Source organism: Neospora caninum, chromosome VIIa, assembly GCF_000208865.1.
Source record: "Neospora caninum Liverpool complete genome, chromosome VIIa".
In the NCBI taxonomy this organism is placed as follows: Eukaryota; Apicomplexa; class Conoidasida; order Eucoccidiorida; family Sarcocystidae; genus Neospora; species Neospora caninum.
In genome coordinates, this window is record NC_018393.1 from 2287782 (window position 1) to 2307526 (window position 19745).

General features: G+C 50.1%; 6 protein-coding genes across 6 annotated transcripts in view; 4 read left to right on the forward strand and 2 right to left on the reverse strand.

The window, feature by feature from the left end:
• The window catches only part of NCLIV_021800 (hypothetical protein), a gene marked incomplete at both ends in the record, with an annotated part of 44106 nt that extends 43906 nt beyond the window's left edge, over positions 1–200 (reverse strand). Inside the window, one exon of the mRNA XM_003882374.1 lies at positions 73–200. Within this exon, the coding sequence (XP_003882423.1) occupies positions 73–200 (128 nt within the window). The remainder of the gene's footprint in view (positions 1–72) is intronic.
• A 3893-nt stretch (positions 201–4093) lies between these two features.
• NCLIV_021810 (conserved hypothetical protein) lies at positions 4094–5395 on the forward strand (the record flags this gene model as incomplete). The annotated part of the gene is made up of 1 exon (XM_003882375.1): positions 4094–5395. One exon carries the CDS (start codon positions 4094–4096, stop codon positions 5393–5395), a length of 1302 nt encoding a protein of 433 aa, XP_003882424.1.
• Positions 5396–6997: 1602 nt separating this feature from the next.
• Positions 6998–9544, reverse strand: NCLIV_021820 (Citrate synthase, related; the record flags this gene model as incomplete). The annotated part of the gene is made up of 8 exons (XM_003882376.1): positions 6998–7279; positions 7431–7580; positions 7684–7773; positions 8016–8159; positions 8492–8612; positions 8845–9040; positions 9222–9376; positions 9483–9544. 8 exons carry the CDS (start codon positions 9542–9544, stop codon positions 6998–7000), a joined length of 1200 nt encoding a protein of 399 aa, XP_003882425.1.
• A 1956-nt stretch (positions 9545–11500) lies between these two features.
• Positions 11501–12665, forward strand: NCLIV_021830 (hypothetical protein; the record flags this gene model as incomplete). Its single annotated transcript, XM_003882377.1, has 2 exons — positions 11501–11623; positions 11679–12665. The coding sequence occupies 2 exons, from the start codon at positions 11501–11503 to the stop codon at positions 12663–12665; spliced, it is 1110 nt and encodes a 369-aa protein (XP_003882426.1).
• A 674-nt stretch (positions 12666–13339) lies between these two features.
• Positions 13340–14940, forward strand: NCLIV_021840 (conserved hypothetical protein; the record flags this gene model as incomplete). The annotated part of the gene is made up of 5 exons (XM_003882378.1): positions 13340–13963; positions 14020–14182; positions 14237–14324; positions 14386–14576; positions 14633–14940. The coding sequence occupies 5 exons, from the start codon at positions 13340–13342 to the stop codon at positions 14938–14940; spliced, it is 1374 nt and encodes a 457-aa protein (XP_003882427.1).
• Positions 14941–16435: 1495 nt separating this feature from the next.
• On the forward strand, positions 16436–18666 carry NCLIV_021850 (putative RNA recognition motif-containing protein; the record flags this gene model as incomplete). Its single annotated transcript, XM_003882379.1, has 8 exons — positions 16436–16592; positions 16811–16875; positions 17126–17280; positions 17416–17543; positions 17642–17753; positions 18124–18157; positions 18274–18358; positions 18497–18666. 8 exons carry the CDS (start codon positions 16436–16438, stop codon positions 18664–18666), a joined length of 906 nt encoding a protein of 301 aa, XP_003882428.1.
• Positions 18667–19745: the final 1079 nt, after the last annotated feature.

The window sequence follows — 19745 nt, forward strand, 5'->3', positions numbered from 1 at the left end:
GAAGAATACGTTTCTGCCCACAGTTTATGGGCGCGTGGCGCGTCTGCAATACTCCTTAGACGGCGTTCTTACAATGAGTTTTCGTCAGTTTCGAAGGCTCTTTTGAACTTCTCCCACACATGCCGTTTCATTCCAAACGCCGCAAACACCCTCTTCTCCACCCACAAAAGCCGGGAATCCAACTCTTTCTTCTCCGCCATTTTTGTAGGGCCACAGGCGCACTTCGCTTAGTCGGCGCAGAGGGTGATGAGTTCGAGCTACATTAGTTTCGCTCGGAGTCAATATTCAATTGCGACGAGTATAGGGATATTTGCGAGTACATAGTCTCTTTCGCTGGACAACATCCAAATGATTCCACATTTAAAAGATTTTTCATTGATACTAAAATTGAGTTCAAAACACGTTGGTCTTGGTGAACTATCAACACAGGGCAATTCTTGATAGTCATGGAGAACACAATTGCATACAGAAGACTTGGAAAACTACAACCGGAATTGTGTGGCAAAGGAAAGGACGATCAGAGCTATGGGCTATGCGAAGCCGGCCGTGCACAAAAGACGAGTGGGGAGCATCCTCAGGATCGATTCAAGATTTGAACCTATGAAAAATATGGAAAAACAAATACCATCATCCCTGACAATTTGTCCAACGGCATCCGCTGGCTGTCCCCACAAGTGCCGTTGCAGGCGGGATGAGAAGGTACACTAAGGATCCTACAGACTCATTTCATCTATAGAGACTGGGCTTGGGTAGTCCTGTCAGACTACGTAAACCACACCACTACTACTATAAAAAAGCTAAGAAAGGTGGAGCGATAACAGGGATACCGGACACTGGCCGACGTGGAGGAACTGGATTAAAAGAAACATTCGTTCAAGATTTACGTCGAATCACTTTTTCTTGCTTGTTTCTTGTGGAAACATGAGGCACCAAAAACAGTGTTGACAAAGAAACCTCTACATCCCGCCGCTGCTTTGGGCAGGACCGTCTACTGTTGCAATATTTTTTAGTGGAGAAGGCGACACTGTGAGTCCGGTTTCCCATGACCCCGCCGTTGATAATAAAAACTTATCTTTCCGGGTTGGCTGGTTCCAGTTTGTGTAGAGGGTTTGGTCTTGTGCAGTACGCGCTTTTTTTAAACCAGTATGGCGGCGACAGCAGTCTGAGCAAATCGCGCCCCGTACGCTGCATTGCCGAAATGCGATCTTTCACAGTGTCAACTACTGGAGGGAGCGCTGAGAAGATTGGACAAATATAACAGAAGAGAACTTGTTTGAAGATACACGAACTTAGGGAGCAACAATAAACAAGACGCTTAACCCCCTAACAGTAAAGCAGAGCGCGCAAAAACGCTACATGTAATCCGGAACTTTCATCGAAACACCCGTGCTAGGACAGGAGCAGCGTCAAGTCCGCGGAACCGGTAATCACGTACTGGGTATGTATGAGGTACTGCGAAACACGTGCTTTGGAAACACCATCGAAAGCAAGGAACCAGACTGCGTAAGAGCATCAGATCGACCGGATTAACTGGAATAGTTTGCTCGAGGGCGAGGAGGCTTCATCGCGTATCTGCTCCGACATAACATTCAAGAATGCTTCAGTCGGAAGAAAAAATCCGACGCATCCCTCATAGACGACCGAACGCTGTAAAAACACACTCAAGCAGTCATCCAGCGAAGGTAACACGTGGTCCCTTAACTACCATCCCAATTACTGTAGTAGCGGTTCACGCAGCATTGCCACAGGATCGTAGCGGGAGTCTCAGTTTCCTATGCGTGGTGCTGATTGTCGTTCAGCAGTCCACCCGGCGCTCTGTGCTTCCTGCTACTTGAAGGCTTTCAAGCGATTCAGGTTTGAGTCCTGATGTATATGGCTCGCATATTCCTTCTGAGAAAGCGATGCATCACAAGCTGCGGCCTTTGTACGATGCCTACCCGTGACAAAATACGTCTTAAAATGATGTAGACTACGGAATCACTCGACGGCTCACTGCGTGATGCGTAGTTACGTCCAAACATCAACGGGTACGAAACAGGACGACCACCACAGATTGCAAAAAGGAGACAGGTGCTCATTGCTGGTAATCTTCAGTATCGTCGGAGAGATTTGGGCACCACAAACCTTAAGTGCTTTGCGCTCCCAGGCAGATACGGGCCATCTTCTCAGCAGAGTAACTTACGGGTGTGTATTCGGACTCTTGAGAAAAAGACAATAATGCTGTTGCTGCATGTTACATTTGGTGGCTATACCCTTGCAACAAGAATGCCCAAGCGCCTCCGGCAAGCGCAAGGAATGTCTAGCGGGAACCGCACATGACGAGGATACTCACCAGCCGACAGGTACAATGGATAAACGTCAGCGCTTTACCAGACCGTTTGTGTGAACATAACATAGTCAAGAGAGAGTAAAGGCGTCATTCCTATTCAGGAACCCATAGTATAGACGTCGTTGCGAATATCGTGGTGCATCTGTAGATAAAAGCCCATGAATTGGTGGTAGAGGTATACATACATCTGTATATATATATGCTATATACGTGTGAAATTCCATATATAGAGAACAACTGTCTGCTCGTACCATTGCCTCTGGAGACAGCAGGATAGTTGCACTGGCATGTTACATTCTTGAAAGGCAGTAGCAGGTTCTTCAAAATTCGCCATGGGGTGGCCTTACGAAACGCAGTTGAAGTCGCGGTCGCGTCACCTCACGTCTTTTCGCCTCCGACAGACTATAGTGGGTCGGCATCCGAAAGAAGGCCACACTTCTAGATGCAGGTGTGAGTGCCCGGCAACGCAATGTCTTCACGAAAACTCACAACGTGGAGCTGGTTTCTGCGGATATTCCTTCTTCCTCCCTTTCTGCGAACTCGCCACCAAGGCCGTCTACCACCAGGTGTTACTGGCGTCTCTCAAGCTACTCCATGAGTTCGTGCTGCTCTGTCGTCAGCATAATTCGCTGGCACGCGACAGATACCAACCACACAGGCGATTCCCCGCGTCTGGACGGATTCGCAGTCCTTCGAGAAGGAAGTTCTTCCTTTATGTGCCCTAAAATTGCCCGTTTCTGTCGTATCCTTTTAGCAAGGTAAGAATTCTTGACCGGGGCCGGATGTCGGATGGTGTACCTTTCAACATCACGCAGTATGTTACGGAATACCATTTGGATACGAAAGCCGTGTGTCGCTGTTAAGGAGCGAGGGAAATGCTACACAGCTTTGTTCAGAGCCACTGAGTGGAATTTTCATCAGCAAAATTTATCAACCTCGCAACTCGCCACAGTAAGTAGATGGGATGGTGTGCACAAGGCAGAGTCACTCATTATTATTTTACCGACGGTGTAACCGCATAAAACGGTCGTCCGACTCGCGCACGGCGCTCAGCGGCCGTCGATTCCACCCTTAGTCAAAAACCTTTTAACGACGGGGGCGCCGAATGTCAGGAAACCACATGTGTGAAGCTTTGCTCCACGGAGTACACTTACTTTGAGATCACTTCGATGATTCACGATGCAAATATTGTGCTTGTTGGCGATGATGCCTTGCAGCAGTCCCGGCACCGCGCTACGTTCCCTGCCTGACAAGTGCATGCAGTCCAGCATGCAGGCACTCAGGCCACGCGCACTTCTACGGTTTGTGAAACTGGCAGGAATGCCAGGTGTGGAAAAATTAGTCGCAACGAGTAGCTTTGGTGAAAAAGTATGATTCATCCGCTCCATCGTATGGGGCGGAACCGTCGCAGTGGCATTAGGGTTTCGCAACCGTTTCGAAAAGAGGACTTACACGGGTATTGCCCAGGGCATGCAAGCTGACGCCAGTTGTCGGTGGTTGTCGTTTGAATCCTTTCTCCTCTCTATCCCTAATGCACAAATTCACGGAATGCTTTGGTCCTGCCCACCAACCAAGCCCCAAAGAAAGCTGCAAGCTAGAGGTGAAATTGATGTTCTTGCGTTGAGGTCTTTGTTCCATCCGTCTGTCCGTTGTTTCTTCTCTCCTCCATCAACAATCGCGAGTGTCTCAGGGGTCTTGGCGGTTTTGGCCACCTGTGGCTGTTTTGCCGAGTAGCGTGTTAAACTGACTTCCTCACTAGATAAGATGCAATCCTCAGAGGAAGCACACGAGCTTCTTGTCCCTGATGACGAGTGGGAGGACTCTCTCCTTCCCCAGCAGGTTCTACCGGTGCCCAGTACGAGCGCTGCCTCAGACGTCTTCTGTGACGCATCAGAAGTCGTTGCCGCAGCTGCTAGTGCAGTGGATGCATGCGAAGATGGTGAATCCACCGGAGAGTTGCTACAGCCGCTTGCGGAGGCCTACTTACTTGCTGTTCGGAACGAAGCCCGTCGCTTGCCAAAGATTGTTTGCGCCTCAAACATTGGTCGAAACGCTCCCTCGACAGGAAGTGTGGAGACCACCTCCACGAGCTCTTTGGGAACGGACCGTCGCCTTCAGCATTCGAGCAAGTCACAACAGAAGGCATCCCCACCTCTATCACATGTGTCAGACAATGGGGTTTTCCGTAGGACTGCCGGCCAGTTAACGTGTCAGGGCCCTGGCATCGATGACATCTCGTCTTGTCGACAGCCGCGCAGTGAAGGGAATCATACAGCTACATGCAGTTCTGTCAGAGATCGTGGTAGAGTTGTGGATGACAGAGATGGAACCACAGCGGTAGCGCACCAGCTGGCTGATGAACAAGGCTATTATTCGGGGACGCCAACGCTGCCTGCAGGGGAGTCGGGTGAGTCCTCTAGTCTGCCACGAGAGTATCGGACATCTGGTGGTAAGATCACCAAACGCCGTGCTCCAAATGAAGGGTCGTTCGAGGCAGACGCGCCAACCACTGATGACGGCTCAGAAGACATGGACGCTGGTGGCAAGTCGTATGTACAGAAACTCCTCGTTCTTGAGAAGAGACGGAGTGCTGCCAAGTTTTCCGGGACCGCTCCGTCACCCGAATGGCGAAGGAAGTCGCTCTCGAATTTCAGGGAGCTGCGCGACCGTCTCTCCCACGAGCAGGCGGCAGCTGTCCAAGCAGGTTTATCACAGCATACCAGTGGCGACTATCGAAACTGGAGCGAAACGGAATGGCGGTTGTATTGTCGATGCTATCCACCCTCATCTGCTGTCCTGGCTGCATGTGACAATGTCACACTCTGTCGGCTTCTCTCTTTGTTGAATGAAGATATATCTTTGCAACGCCGCACAATTATTCGGCATCAATGTAAGACATCGGCTGGTAAAAAGGATACAGCTGCGACTCTCCCTCAACCGGAGGCGGGCCCGAGCCAGGAAGCACGTTGCTCGTGCTGCCGCGTTGCATCTGGTCATGTGACATTACAGCAAGCATGCTGGTTATTTGGTATTTTTCTATTTTTGGATGAACTACAGGTGAGTTGATTTCCTGAACGTTCCGTCGTCGAAGGGTATAAACAGGGGGAAAAGGGCTAAAGGCTTTTCCTTTTGTTCTGCCGCGAGTCACCGTCCCACAGCTTCACTGGAGGAGACTCTGCATCGGACTATTGCTCTTGTAGGTGCTAAGACGGGGCGTCAGCAGGCGCGCCAAAATTGAATTCTCTGACTATTGTTTTGACAAAGTGCTCCCATATAGGCGCGTTTGTCGTGCATACGACCTGACCGGATATTTCTCGTATAACAGGTGGGGCAACCTCTACTGACAAAAACGACTACCGTGTACATCCCCACTGCATAACATATAAATGCTCCTTCCGTCATTCGTTGACTGTCTCTACCACGCTGAATTAGAACAGAATATCAAGTTCTTTGCCTGGAGGTTTGTTACGTTCCGTACAGTTGTAGGTAAAAGGTATGTCAGAGACTTAGACTAGCGTTGGAGCACATTGTTTCATTCAATTTCAAGTAACAGCTCATAAAGGCTCATAAATTCACGGCACAAGTCGTTGACTTTGGAACACGTGGTCATGCGAGCTTCTTCGGAACGCTTTGGCTTTGCTGGGTCATTTCTTTTCAGGCTATGGACGCTGACGTTGCATTTTGTATCCAGAGTTTGAGGCGTGAGTGCGAGAGTGCGCGTCGAAAGCTTCTTCGTCACTCCAAAGCGCACATGAAAGTGCTCCCAAACGATGCGTCTAACCGTCTAGCAAGGAAAGATGAAAGCGTGACGGAGGCATGTGTATTGCAAGAAGCTGTTGCCACCAACCCATCGGGTCGACAACTCCTGGCAGCTTTGGACGTACTAATCCTAATCATAGGAGATTTTTTCAAGCAAAAGTGATGTACTCTAAGTCTTGGCGCAGCCCTCATGTGATAGGGGGATCTGCTGCCTCAAGGCTGGTGAAGCAAATATTGATCACGAGCTACTTTTTTTCAACTACACAGCCGCGCCGTGGTTTGTTCGTTTTTGTTTCACCGTTAGAGGGAGGGTTTGTTATCCTGACTACTACAGGAACTCTCGCTCGATTCATGTTATGTCCCGTGCACACTCTGTAGGCATTATGCCCAGAAACATTGGGAACATGACAGTCGCGAATGAGTTTGTGGACCAGTTAGTTAGCGGCAGGATGAATCCGTCTAGTGTACTGGTGACAAGCGCCCGGAGGCTTCACACAAGCGGGTTACAATCAGCCGCCGAGTTATGAAGCGCGCCCCACATGTTTCGAAACAAGCGCAGTCCCTACATTGTTCGTGAGGCGACAGAAACTTGTGTAGATGGGATCTGACATATCAGGGAGCAAATGGCTAATAAGATCCAGAACGCGGTGCGGCAGCATCGACGTCGCGAACCGGGCTTCGTTTCGCTTCACGCATTTGGTGTTGGGGTTGTGTCGGCTGCCCCACAAAGCAGCTGGCGCCGCTCTTCGGCCGATATTTTGACTTCGAAGGCGGAATCGGCAACGAGCTGCGTAGACAAATATGGCATGAAACAACTCATGACAGTGGTAATTGAAATTGAGACTTTGTCAACTCGCGTTGCCAATAGTCGGGAATCTAGGTGCCGCTTTCGAGTGTAGCAGGCATTCCTCAGCACCAAAGTGTCTTCAAGCTCATCACGCTGACCTCTTGTCTCTCTTCGATGGGAGGCACCTCGCTTCGGAGGCCGTGCCCCAAGTATACTTGGAAAGGCCGTGCTATACGGTTTTCCGGATCGTTTATGAATTCATTGAAATGGGCAGTCCATCCAGCTGTTCGCGGAATGGCGAAGAGCAGTGGGAAAAAATCAATAGGGAAGCCCATTGCTTTGTAAATAATACCGCTGTAGAAGTCGACGTTTGGATAGAGACGACGTGTAGTAAAATAAGGGTCCTGGAGCGCAAAAACAATTGTGGCTGCATGTGCGCAGTATCTCGAAAGCATTCCTAGCCCTCTTCCTCATATTCGTGATGATTTCTTTTGGAAGTGTGTGTAGCCGAGGTGGATAACAGGCTACTTTACGGTGCTAACGACCGGGGCTTACCTTCACGGCCACGCGTTCGAGTTCTCGAGCAACTTCAATAAGCGGCGAGTCTCCTACAACTTTGAAAACTAGTTCTGCCACTTGACGGATTATGTTCGCTCTCGGGTCGTAGCTTTTATAGACTCGATGCCCGAAACCCATGAGTTTCTCCTGTTGAAATAGCACACTACCGGTTGCATGTTTATGTGGGATATCATCACTACTATGAAAGTCTCCACAGGCGACGGGAGGCGTTTGATCGCGGTCAGCTCACCTTTCTCTCTTTTACTCTTGCAATGAATGCTGGTACGGCATCGATTGACTTAATGCGCTCTAGCATGCGGACCACAGCCTCGTTTGCTCCCTAGATGCGTAGATTCGTTCACAAGGCACAGAATTTACTAAATGTGAACCTTCGTTGTCTTAGCGTTTTTACAGCACGGAAGTACCACCCACGTCGAGCTGGTGGGAAAGTGGATCTGACGACACGGCTCTCAAATAATCTAGTACTGTAGGAGCCAACGCATTTCCCGCGAGTATAACCCTAGTAGTAATGGCCGATAGTTTGTTGTCAACACGTCCCCTAGATCTTCTGCAGCGCCTTACGCCGTGGCGTGGCCCATAGAGAGCTCCGGTTGCAGCTGCCATTGAAGTGTATATGTCGGCATTTGAAGATGCCACATGGCGAGCAGCCGCGGTACTGCAGTTTAGCTCGTGATCCGCATGAAGGATAAACAAAATATCCATCGCCTGTGAACACGAGGACGTACAGCGACAGTGTTACACAAAGCGATAGACACGTCGTGCGAGGAAGTCGACGCACTCCGGATCAGGGAATAGGCCTGATGGAAAGTACCCGTTATACACGTGAAATCGAAACCAGAACGGAAATGCTTTTTTATAGACAATCTACGGTAGTGCCAAGAATCAGTGAAACAGTACATGATCACAGTGTCACTTTGCGCCTGACAGGGTACATGACTGTGCAGGATTGTCATCGCCACTGTTGCTAGCCGATTGCCCAGCACTGCACTGGGTCCAATCCTCAGCCTAGAATCAGGAAAACAGCCGCTGATGCTCACCTTGACGAGAACTGGATGGGGCGAGCATTGGTTATTCCCTCGCTTGTCCATCATTGCCATGAAGCTAGCTGTGAAACCGAGTTTGGGATCTGGACTGACAAGCTGTAGACCCTGCCGATGACTGAGGCATACCTCAACACAATGGTGAACCTGCCTTGATCAGGGGCATCAGAAAGTGGATGCCTGGCTTTTAGAGAACGGTGCTGCAGTTTTCTACATCCAATGGAAGCATAAGATCGAAATGAAGGGCTCCTGTTGGTAACAAAGGACCAAAGAATTCACAGCTGAACCTGAATATTAAGGAAATAGACAACGTGGTGGGTAGAGCTGTGGTATGTTCACTGAACCAGTACCGTTGAATGTTCGCTGCAATAGCAGGCATCATTGCCAGAACCTGAAGTAAATGCTTGTTCCTGACAAGGACATCTTTGTATACAGTTTGACCGGCGATACAAGGATTTGCTTCCGGAAATACCGTCCCAGCAGCAGCCAAGCAAGACATCAGCATGCCCATAGGATGTGCGTCAGGTCGGAAAGTTTTAATTAGTCCTGAAGCCGTATGAACAAGATGGGAAAAAGTCGAACAGCTTTTTAAGGATAGTGGCAACTGCTTCTCCCTATAACTAAATTGTGTTTCAGAGAAGAGGCTATTTTTGGTTGGTGCTGGTGGGCGGTAAGAAAACAGGTGCCCTTTGCCCTGGCAAAGATCCCCTTACACATCATCGCGTACGTCTCAAATCTGTGGGAATATCCGCAAGCCTCCTAAGCGTTGCAGCGTAGGCCGCCAATTGAGAAGCAGAGGGAAGCTCTCCATACATTAAGAGAAAAGCGCATTCTTCGAAACACACTCTCTCTGCCAACGTCTCGATAGGGTAGCCGCGATACCTACAATGGGAGTCGCAACGCAAGCATCTTCTCTCATCTCAGGCCTTCCGTCGGAACACTCCTTCGAGCCCATGTTGCAACGTGGATGAATAAAGAAAGCCTTTACCTGAGAATCCCTTTTGCTCCGTCAATGTACGTTATTCGTGAGCTACAAACACAAGTGTTCATTTGGCCAGGGTCGTAGATACGCAACGGGGGGCCACCGGGTACGCGGATCTTTCCAAAGTCTTTCGCCTGGACAGTGTCGTTTTGTATAGGTAGACTGTATTCATTCCCTTGAGCAAAACACGCAACCGCATCCGTCCACTGAAGGGAAGGTCACCTGTGAGCCATCCGTCACCATTGTTCTGAACAGCTTTGACGCGAACGCTGTATGAAGAGAACCACTTTCTGCTATAATCGGACAGGCGAATTCAGCTTCCGATTCTGCACAATCGTTGGAAGTCTCACCAGTCCTTTCATCGACAACGATTAATGCGTCCTTCGTTGTAGTGGATTCAGTTTTTCTGCGTCTCTCCTGGCCTTCGGAATTGTCTGTACTGTTGGTTGCGGGCGGCCGAAGGTGCCCGTTTATCACGCTGAAACGATTCATGATTAAAAGGAAAAACCAGGTGGGAGGTTTAGCCTGAGCTTTATTGCGGTGAACGCTGTCGTTGGTGCGGCGCCAACACTGATTCTACCTCAATAGCACAAGCCAACGGAACTGACCGGTAAGCCGCGACCGCTCGTCACGAATCTACGTCCACATATGCCGAAAAGGACAATACTCAGAGATATCCCCTTAATTTTCTTCGGCATAACTGCACCTTCCAACCGACACCGGCATGCGAAAGCTTACAAAAACTTGATTCTACATGCGTGTCCGCGTCGCGACGCCTTCCGTCGAATGATGTTTTTGGTGTCCCTCTTGACACCTGACAGTAAACTATGGAGGGGTGATTGCTCGCAAAACAAATTGGGTGGAGAGAATCTAGCGAATGAGTTGCTGGAAGACATTATCTGCGATATCAGGGAATCCGTGCTTCTTTAACTCAGGAATAGCCGATATACACTCCATCGTCGGATGTATTTGCGCCTCGAACGTGCTGGCGGTCACTCTACCTGTTTCAGTCTTCCTCTTTCTACATTTGCCCGACAGTCTTAGCTGCCCATCCTTTCAAGCGTAGCGCTTCACTTTATCTCACGCTGAGGTGGTTGTCTACAGCTAATCTACAGTCATACCACACGAAACAGTTTGTATATTTAGTGTGACATTCTCTAACGAGATCCGAGATGCAGTACTGCATTTGTCGCTCGAGGAAAAAAAGCGTGTTTTTTCGCGCTGAGAAACATCTTGTCAGGAAATCTGGAACGGCTGACACGGAGGCTGAGCAGGTGGAAAAACACGGGCGTAACCAGTACTGCTACAGAGTGGTGCGTGCCTGCTGATGTCATTGAGTTTCCCTGCAGCACATTGCAAAGGCAAGTCTTGCTCGAGAATCGCGATACATTTTGGCACAGAAGGATGTGCGTTTAGATATATGACTCTTGAATAAAGCCAATGATGCGGTAAATTAAGTAACAACACGCGAATGCATGTGTATTCAATTAGAGCATAGGAAACTTAGCTGGCCCACAAGGGTCTCTCAGCACCAGGGAGCTGCACATCGCTGCTTTATTTAGAAATAACGTCTGATCCACGCAATAGAACTATTTGTGTTCGGTGGGTTCAAAGCGCGAAGCACTAAATGTGCTATAATCCGCGTCAGCGCACTGATATTGTTTGCCGTCGAAGCTCAGCGGCGCAGCACTGCCAATCCACGGAATATAACTCATCTGAATAGTTCCGTATAATGGGATTTGGCAGCAGGCGGTGGTAGCTTATGTGTACGCAAGCCGGTAACACGATTTGTTATCATCTGCTTGTCGTGCCTTGAACTCATCTTCCTATTGACTGCACGGTTGTGGTGTAGCTCCACCGCACTCAATTTACAGTCTGGTGTGTCACCGCGTATCAGAGGCGGATCCTGCCGATAGAAAAACGGGAAGGGACAAGCACAATACGGAGTTGAGTATTCTAACTGTTTGTGGTTTTGGTGTTGCAGCGGCAATCGTTTTAGTGCACATGTTCTTGCTTTCCTAAAAATGGCTCACCCCCGAAACTTGCACGAACTCAGTCGAAAGTTATGGCATTTGCAAAGCCAGCCAGCCTTTGAGTATGACCAAAGTGCTCCACTGGACGACGAGCTCGAAGACCAGTTCCGACAGGTGAGACAACATCCGTACGTGCACAAACTATATGAACCGAAACTCGCCTACTAAGCCTGCGACCGGCAATGCTTGCACGAATGTCATGCCGCAATCTTGCGGTTATTCGCAACTTTTACAGTCTCGAATGTCTTCGCGTTCTGCGGATGATATACCGTCATGCGGAGAAGTAGACTACAACTTGGATGGATATACACAATTCTCGCAGTTGGGTTGGCCTTCTCCACGACCCCGAATATACGATTCACAAGTGACTACCGGGATCGGCAGCCCACTTGCCCTGCCTTTGGATTGGCAACGGGCTCCATTTCGACAGAGTCAGAGAAGGCACGATGTTCCCAAGCTCAGCAGGCAGCATGTTGGTATGTCTCCAACTCCGGGACAGTCCCAGCATTCTCAGATCCCGACCACAGGGTTGAAGCATGTGGAAGAAATGATGAATCATCTGCCTTTTCCTAATGTTTCCCCTGACCGAAACAGGTCGCCCGTTGCCTTTAACCAGTCTCAGTCTAGCATGCGAGGTCCATGCTACCAGACGTCCCGGAATGGGCGGGTCACGTCACCATCTATTCCCTATGATGAAGCAGATGAGCGACCATCGCAAAGAGCATGCGAGCGTCAACCACCACGGCAGAAAGAACAACTGTCCATCAATTTGTCCACCAAGCTTCTACCGCCATCCAAAGTAACATCCAAAACAACTCGGAGGCAGCAGAAGGCGCCTGTTGGTGCGGCGCACGCCAAGAAGGTCGGTGCACGAACTCAGGAAAACGGGCCTGTGAAATCCTTACCGCCGAGAAGTCAGGTAAAGCTAAAAGTTGGACCAGGTTCCAGTTTGGGGAAAAACAAAGTGTGCACAGACGTCCTCCGGGCTCGGCGAAACCAAGACTCCAGATGTACTCGAACCTTGCTGCCGCAGGTAGGACCCCCCATCAAAAGCCTTTACTTAGTGCAGAGCTCGATGGATACTACTCCAGGTATGGCGGTGGAGATCAGGCTGCATACGCCAGCGGCGATCTTCCCTCCCGCAGTACGATGTTGAATGGAAATCTCAAGAATGGAGATGTCGGAGACTCACCGAGTCCACCATTGTGGGAATGTAAGGGTGTTTGTGGCTCTCCCTTATGATGTACCCCAACAAAATACCCCATAGGCCCCTTTTGTCCTCCCGGTACAAAATCGTTCAGGCAAAAGACGGCATTGCAAAAGCATTTTAAAACAAAAACTTGCCTCGTCAATAGGACAGATGTGCTGGAGGACAAATCGGCAAATCGCCTCACGGGGGCCACTGGCGAAACGGGTTCGACACCGGATCGGCATTGCGCAGCAAAAGGCGGAGATAGAAAATACTCTAACTCTCAGAGACTTAAACGCTGCGACGCCGACGTTGCCATCAACGCCCATGGATACGCCAATAAGCAACAGCTACGGGCAGGAACATGTCTCTTGCCCCGTCGGGAGCAGCCTCAACCTGCTGCCAGCGCTAGGTCCCATTTCTATCAGTGTGTAGAGGGACGAAACAGACCCTCTAGTGTTTCGTGTATTGAGCCTGAGTATCGTGTCCGACGAAGTGAAACGACCATCTTTGAGGCACGACCAAGACATCAGAATCCTAACAGCATGGGAGGTGAACAAAGTGGTTCGTGGCCAGCAACGAACTCTGCTCACATGTGGGGGAGTGGTACAGGAATGCCAGTCCATGGATCAGGACCTGCCATGCCAAAACACGGCAGCATTGAGGAAGAGCTCCGACACTCCCTAAGCCAGTTACCTATTGATATTCTCCTTCCCTTAGTTGCCGAGTTTAAGCCAGAGACTGCACCGGGCGTCCAGGCTCTCGCTTCAAAAGGATTGGATGAGAGTCTCGTTATCAGCATATTATGTGAACAAAATACTCCTTCCTCTGAACAACTGATCCATCCGCCGGGTTTACTGGCATGCGAAGAAGAAAGAAGGACCCCACTAGATCGCCGTCCGTCCCTTGAGACAGAGCAATGTGGGGTACAATCTCGCGGGGTTGAGGAGGGCTCGGAAGCCTGCACTGCAGCGTCACATATGCCTTGCTATCATCCTCCTACTCAAATCCGCGAACGAAATCATGAATCAGTCGTCCCCCAAACGTCATCCGTTTCAGCACAACGACAACGCAACTGCGGAGAAACACGTTCCCCTGTGGAGTCTCTGCCCCTCAGTAGCGAAGCGCCAGCAAGTGGGATGCATTTCTCAATGACGGCCGCAACCATCCGGTCGCCGCCTCGGGATACTGAGAAACAGAAAATCTCAAACATTACGGGCGATCATCCTCCTGCCACACCACTGTCCTTGATTGCAGATCGCCAGGTAAGCAGGATGTTTTCTTCCGGGACACTAACCCAGTAAATGCTCGTCGACAACAGAAGGGCTTGACCACTTCAATCACTGGCTTCGCCCCAAAGTCACTGGGCGATGGATCAACACAGGAGGATCCAGTAGGCTCCGAGCTCCAAAAAAGAAGAACAATTCAGGCGTCTCCTTATCGAATCAGTCGCGGCTGTCAAACGCAACTCAATGCGCAACAACGTAGGCGCGCCTGCATAAACGTTTGATGAGGCGCTAGCACGTATCTGTCATCAGTGAATAAGGTCATGTTACTAGTGAAGTGCTGCGTAAAAAATCGTCAACATATAAAGTCGGGATTTCGCAATCAAGCTCCAATTACAAGGTTCGGCCCCTCGTTTACCCGGTAGCGGTTAAAGAGGCGCGATTGTCTGGCATTATTGTAGGGAGCTCCACGGGAAAGGTCGACCCAAGGGTAAAGATCTTGCTACCAAAGCGAAGGCCTGTGGCACCGCTCGGGCAAACAGATCTACTAAGCCTGAGCTCCGGGTGGACGGCGTCCACACTACAGACGCCAAGATGTATGCGGCCTCCACTCGGCACTATGAGGATAACGTGGCGAGAGTAAAAGTTCCGGGTGAGTACGATACATAGTTGTTTGGGAGCCCCTTCCAGCAGCTCATGCTCTTTCAGTGGATAAACGCCCTTGGGCCACTAATGGTCCAAGACAGAATATAAGCTGTGAAGTATACAAGAGCAAGTCGGTTAAGCAATCGACGGGTGGACTCGCCACGGCGCAGTCCAAGTCAGAAGTCAATAACCAGACACGGCATAACACCACCGGCACTGAGGCGATGGCACCATCTTGCACATCTATACACTACAGAGGGAAAAGGAAAAATTATTCGGCGACAACACCGCCGGTGAAAAGGGCCCGGACAACCGAACCATTCAACACAGGAAGAAAGCAGGCCTTACAGCAGGTATGGTTGCCGTTCTAGTTTGTCTTTACGTAAACGTCTTCTCATGTGGACGCCACGAAGTCCCTTTGCAACGAGGGAGACTCTTCTGGAGCGATAAAGATGAGGAACGGAAGACCAAGACGAAGACCTACAGCAACACTGAGGCGTTCCGCCAGAGTTCAGAGCAACAGCAAGTCTCACACGGTACGGGGTTGACAGGTCTCGAGTTCCAACGAACATTTTCCTCTCAAGTTGCTGCAGACCCCGATTATGAAAGACACAGTTTTTCCAGAAAGCCTCTTTGGAGAGAAGACTCTCCTTCGAAGTCGATTAGCAAGTGAGTCACACGTGACGGCGTCCATTTGACGTAAATCAGTTTTATATGCCTCCAGATGTGCTGAATCAACTCAGTCGAGATGCAGATACCGCGCTCTCGAATGGGAAGGCCAGGAGGTAGGACTTGCTCGGCTGCAGCATGTGCCGGTAGAGGAGATTCAATAGTCTGAGCGCAATATGCCCACTTGCAACGGCTGCGTGACTCACCGCCAGTGTGATGAGCTTTAACCGCCTAACATTTCGTCCTAATGCTGTGAATACCGAGGGTCCATCTGATTTCGAAGCGAAGTCAGCTGGCGTGCGTGCAGTCACCAGCTCCGAAATCAATATTTCACATTGTGGTGACGAGATCTTGCCAACGAGCCGCGCCGCGTCCCTGCATGGCGAGACTGCCGGGAGACCACTGGCACAGATGCACCACTTGCTCTGATTCGCCGCAACGGGCAAACTGTAGTCCTGCTCACAAGAGCTGACGGAATCCTGCCAAGTATATATTACGACAAGCTTTAACAGCCCTATTCACACTTACTCCTCTCGGTTTCCTACGGGCAATTCCGCCGACCAGCTGGCTCGCAGCACACGAATCACTGCACAAGTGTGTTTTTGCGAGTATTCCTGTCTCAAAAAGGGACCGTTGTCAGCGTCCACCGGAAAAGACAGATCGGAAGGAAAAGGGGAAAACAGCAGAAGTGAAGAGAGAATCTACGACTCTATAGTGTCGATTATTACCAGCTGTACTACCCTGTGAGTCGGCATGCGACGACCACTTGCATGCACAGGCAAAATTTCCGAGCGCTGAGTCTAGCAAACTTCCCGACCAAAACTCTGAAACGAGGTTTCGTGCGCATCCAGCCTTTGCTGCTCTGGAGTGTATTCTTTTTTCAGTTTCTCCCTCTCTCTTGAGAGCTCCTGTTCCTCTGTTTTGTGTTTCTCTGTTAGGTTCGTTGCGGACTGCCGGTGACCAGAGCCTGACGTCATAGGAACGGACACTCCTGCCGATTTCCACGTCGTACCCAAACTGGATTGTAGTTTCCTTTGTCCGCTCCAGGAGGAACAGCATGTCTTCACGTGCGGTGATGCGGTGGATCTTCTCTGTCGATTGTTTGTGCTCTGTTTCCCAGTAGCGGGGCGTCTCAAAATTCGTTGTCGTGTGTTCTCGCGGAACGGGCAGGGACGGAGGTCGGACGAGGCAGCCACCATGTACGGACAGACTGCCTCGGGGGCTGACCCGCAGCAGGGGTCTTGCCTACTTAATAGTATGCCTCAGGTTCCACCCCTAATGCCCGCGACTGTCATGCCGGCGGCCCCAGTCATTTTGCCCATGCCTATGGTTGTCCCGACGCCAGCACCATTCGGTGAGAACGAATCTGTACAGTACCATTGTACGCGAGCGTCCACTAGCTCACCAGGGAATAAAAGGGATACTAGCCTAGTTCCACACACAAAGGAGTTTGTGGTGAGGCAGGCGACGAACTTCGGACTATCAGCGCCGTTAAGCACGGCTGTAACGCCTGGTGTTGCCATTTTCCGTCTGATCGTTCTGTGGCTGTGAGGATGTGTCCCATGCTTGTAGGCATGGGCGTTGCAAATGGATACGTCACACAGAATGTCGCACCAAGCGCAGATCCCACCGCTTCGGTAAGTCTGCGCTGACAAGCGGGCCGAACTCACAGCTTGAAGCGGCGGGCTCAACGCCACACGTGACGAACCCGGATCGAAAGATGTGATCTTGTTGCGTCATTGATCTTCCATAACACAGATGTGGACTTGTGCTTTAGGGCGCTACTCTCTCTGCACCAGAGGTGTCCGGTTAGTCATTGTAGGTAGCGTAAAGCTCGTGTATCTTCCTTTCTTACTCACGAATCGGTGGGGGCATTTGTCTTTGCAGGCCGTACAGAGTTTCACAGCAAATGAGGCAGCTTCGTTGGGCAGCGTAATGGCGTCAGGTGCCCCGGACAAGGAGAAGACCGTGCATCTTCGTAAGGGGGCGGGGCATATATGGAGCGACCCGACACTGGACGAATGGCCAGAAAATGACTTCAGGTGAGTACGGTCCAGCTGCAGATGGACTGCAGTCATTCCGTTCACAGCATAGACTTTCACGTCCTATTTGGTACAGAGAAGGAGATTGTCCAAAACATGATCGTGTGTGAATTAATACGTTGTGTTGACTGTCAGAGTTTTCTGCGGAGACTTGGGGAATGAGGTTACAGATGAAGTTTTGACAAATGCTTTTCGGAAGTACAGATCTTTCGCGAAGGCTCGCGTGGTCAGGGACAAGAGGACAGGAAAGACGAGAGGCTACGGTAAGTCTGCGAATCATCCATTATGTAGTGGTTTTTGTCGGGGACAAAACGAGTACCGACGTTTTCCATTGGTGCACGTGTGCACTTTTTTGGCTCAGGTTTTGTGTCCTTTTTGGACCCCAATGACATGCTGAAGGCTCTGAAGGAAATGAATTTCAAATATGTAGGGAACAGACCGATACGGGTGTTACGGAGTAAATGGAAAGACAGGTAAGCACGTGATTTGTACCCGCATGCTGTGTCTGGTCCGTTGCTTTCATGTTCTCGAGGGTGATTCGCTCCACGTAGATTACTGTTGATTGGAACCACTCTACTATTGACATACATATGTTCGCTATACACGGTGACGGTTCATTCATACACCGTGGAATTGTCTTGATACTCATTCGCTAAAAGGCTCGGTTACTTACCAAGGATGTGATAGCCTGGAATGGTTTCGCTCAAGTGTTTTGAAGTCGACGATACTTCGAGAACGAGGATATCGGCCGGGACACGAGACATTGTGGACGGCGCCTGTACTAACCATACATGATTTGTGTGATACTGTTCTGATTTTGGTGTATATTTTCCTCAATCGTAGGGAAATTGACTCGGAACGAAACAAGAAGTTTCAGGTACGTCTAATAGTGGCAACAGAGCCGTGGCACTGGAATGGAGTCAAGGCGAAAATATTGGGTTGACAATCGAAGACCTTGCCGTCCCTTTTTTGTCTGTGACTTGTCTGCTTCAGGAGATTACCGTCGTACAGGCTGCAAATTCTAAGACGTTGCGGAAATTTAAGAAGCTCGGTGTATCGGTGAATGGCGGAAAAGTTGGTAAGTGCACTTGGACTCTTGAGAATCATTGCTGTGCGTTTTTTGTCCCCTTAGCGAGGAAACATAGAATGTCCGTAATTCCGTTGCAAAGGACTGCATATGTGTGCAGCTTTGCTTGTGCATGTCTGCTGTTCACAGCTCGTCGGCAGCAAGAGGCTGCTGCCAAGGGATCGAAGCCAAAAAAGTCTCATGCGCCGCCTACGACATACGGACGAATGACCTATCAGTACATCAAAGGAGGTCCTTCCATCGCTCCTGTACCTTCAGCAGGGGCGTGCGCGGCGCCGAATCTCTTGGATGACATTTGATCAACTGATGCTGTCTACTCAATTTCTTCTGTATATCAGATGCGCCATGGTATCTCAAGGAAAGCGTGCTACCGGGACTGCTGCTCTTGTTTAAACCTATTTTGTAGTATGATGTCCCCCGTCGACGGGCACATTATAGAGAAGTGGAGCTAGCGGACACAGAGACTTCAACTAAGAACGGACGTCTACGCTAGTCGTCGAATACCGTTTGACTCTTGGCGACCATTGTGCCCATCCTGTATGGAACTGGGTTAGCCTAGGTCAGGAAAGCATGCTGTAGCTGGGCATCAGCAGGCTGATTCATGGATGATTTTGGGTCTCAACTTGTAACGGGGAGACACACCTCAGAAATCCATTCATTGCTCCGCTAAAGAAGCAGTTTCCTGTAATGTTTTCCAAGTAGCGATAACAAGTTGGTGAACTGCTTCTTTTTTGCGGCGATTTAGCTATCGCGAGTACAAGAACTGCTGAACCTTCCCGCTTCGTCATCTAATTGGCATGAGAGACACTTTATCCACACGGGCAAGAACGGGTTGTCGACTGCTAGTGGATCGTCCATGCTCTATAGACGCTGGTAGGTAAAAGCTGCTGCCGTCAAACGCGTAACAGTGGGCGTCCGAAGTGCGCGCAGTAGCATCGGACAGAACAGAGCGCCAGATTTTGCGTTACCTTTTAAGCGGTATACTGGTTTGGACCACACCAACCGCAATACACGGGCGCCAGAGCGGCAGCAGCAGAGTCATTCCGCATCCCGTGTACAGCCACTATGTTCTACCAGAATGTGGTCAAGGCATGATGAACCAGAGGGGGTTTCTGCAATCGATAAAAGGATAGGAATCATAATCAGCTGACGTCCTCAGGATTTGCTGCACTCGTAAAGAACAACTGTCGACTCCCGAAAAGGGCGTTTTGAGGTTCAGGCGTGTGGTTCTGCAGATCCATATTTTCACCTGGCTCACGTTTCTGATCGATACATGAACACCCTTCTCTCTCCCAAAGAAGCGGAGGACGAGACCCCACAGTGCCTCTCTTATAAGCTGCTGGTCGAGTTTTTCTCCTTCCCATTCCAGCTGCATTAC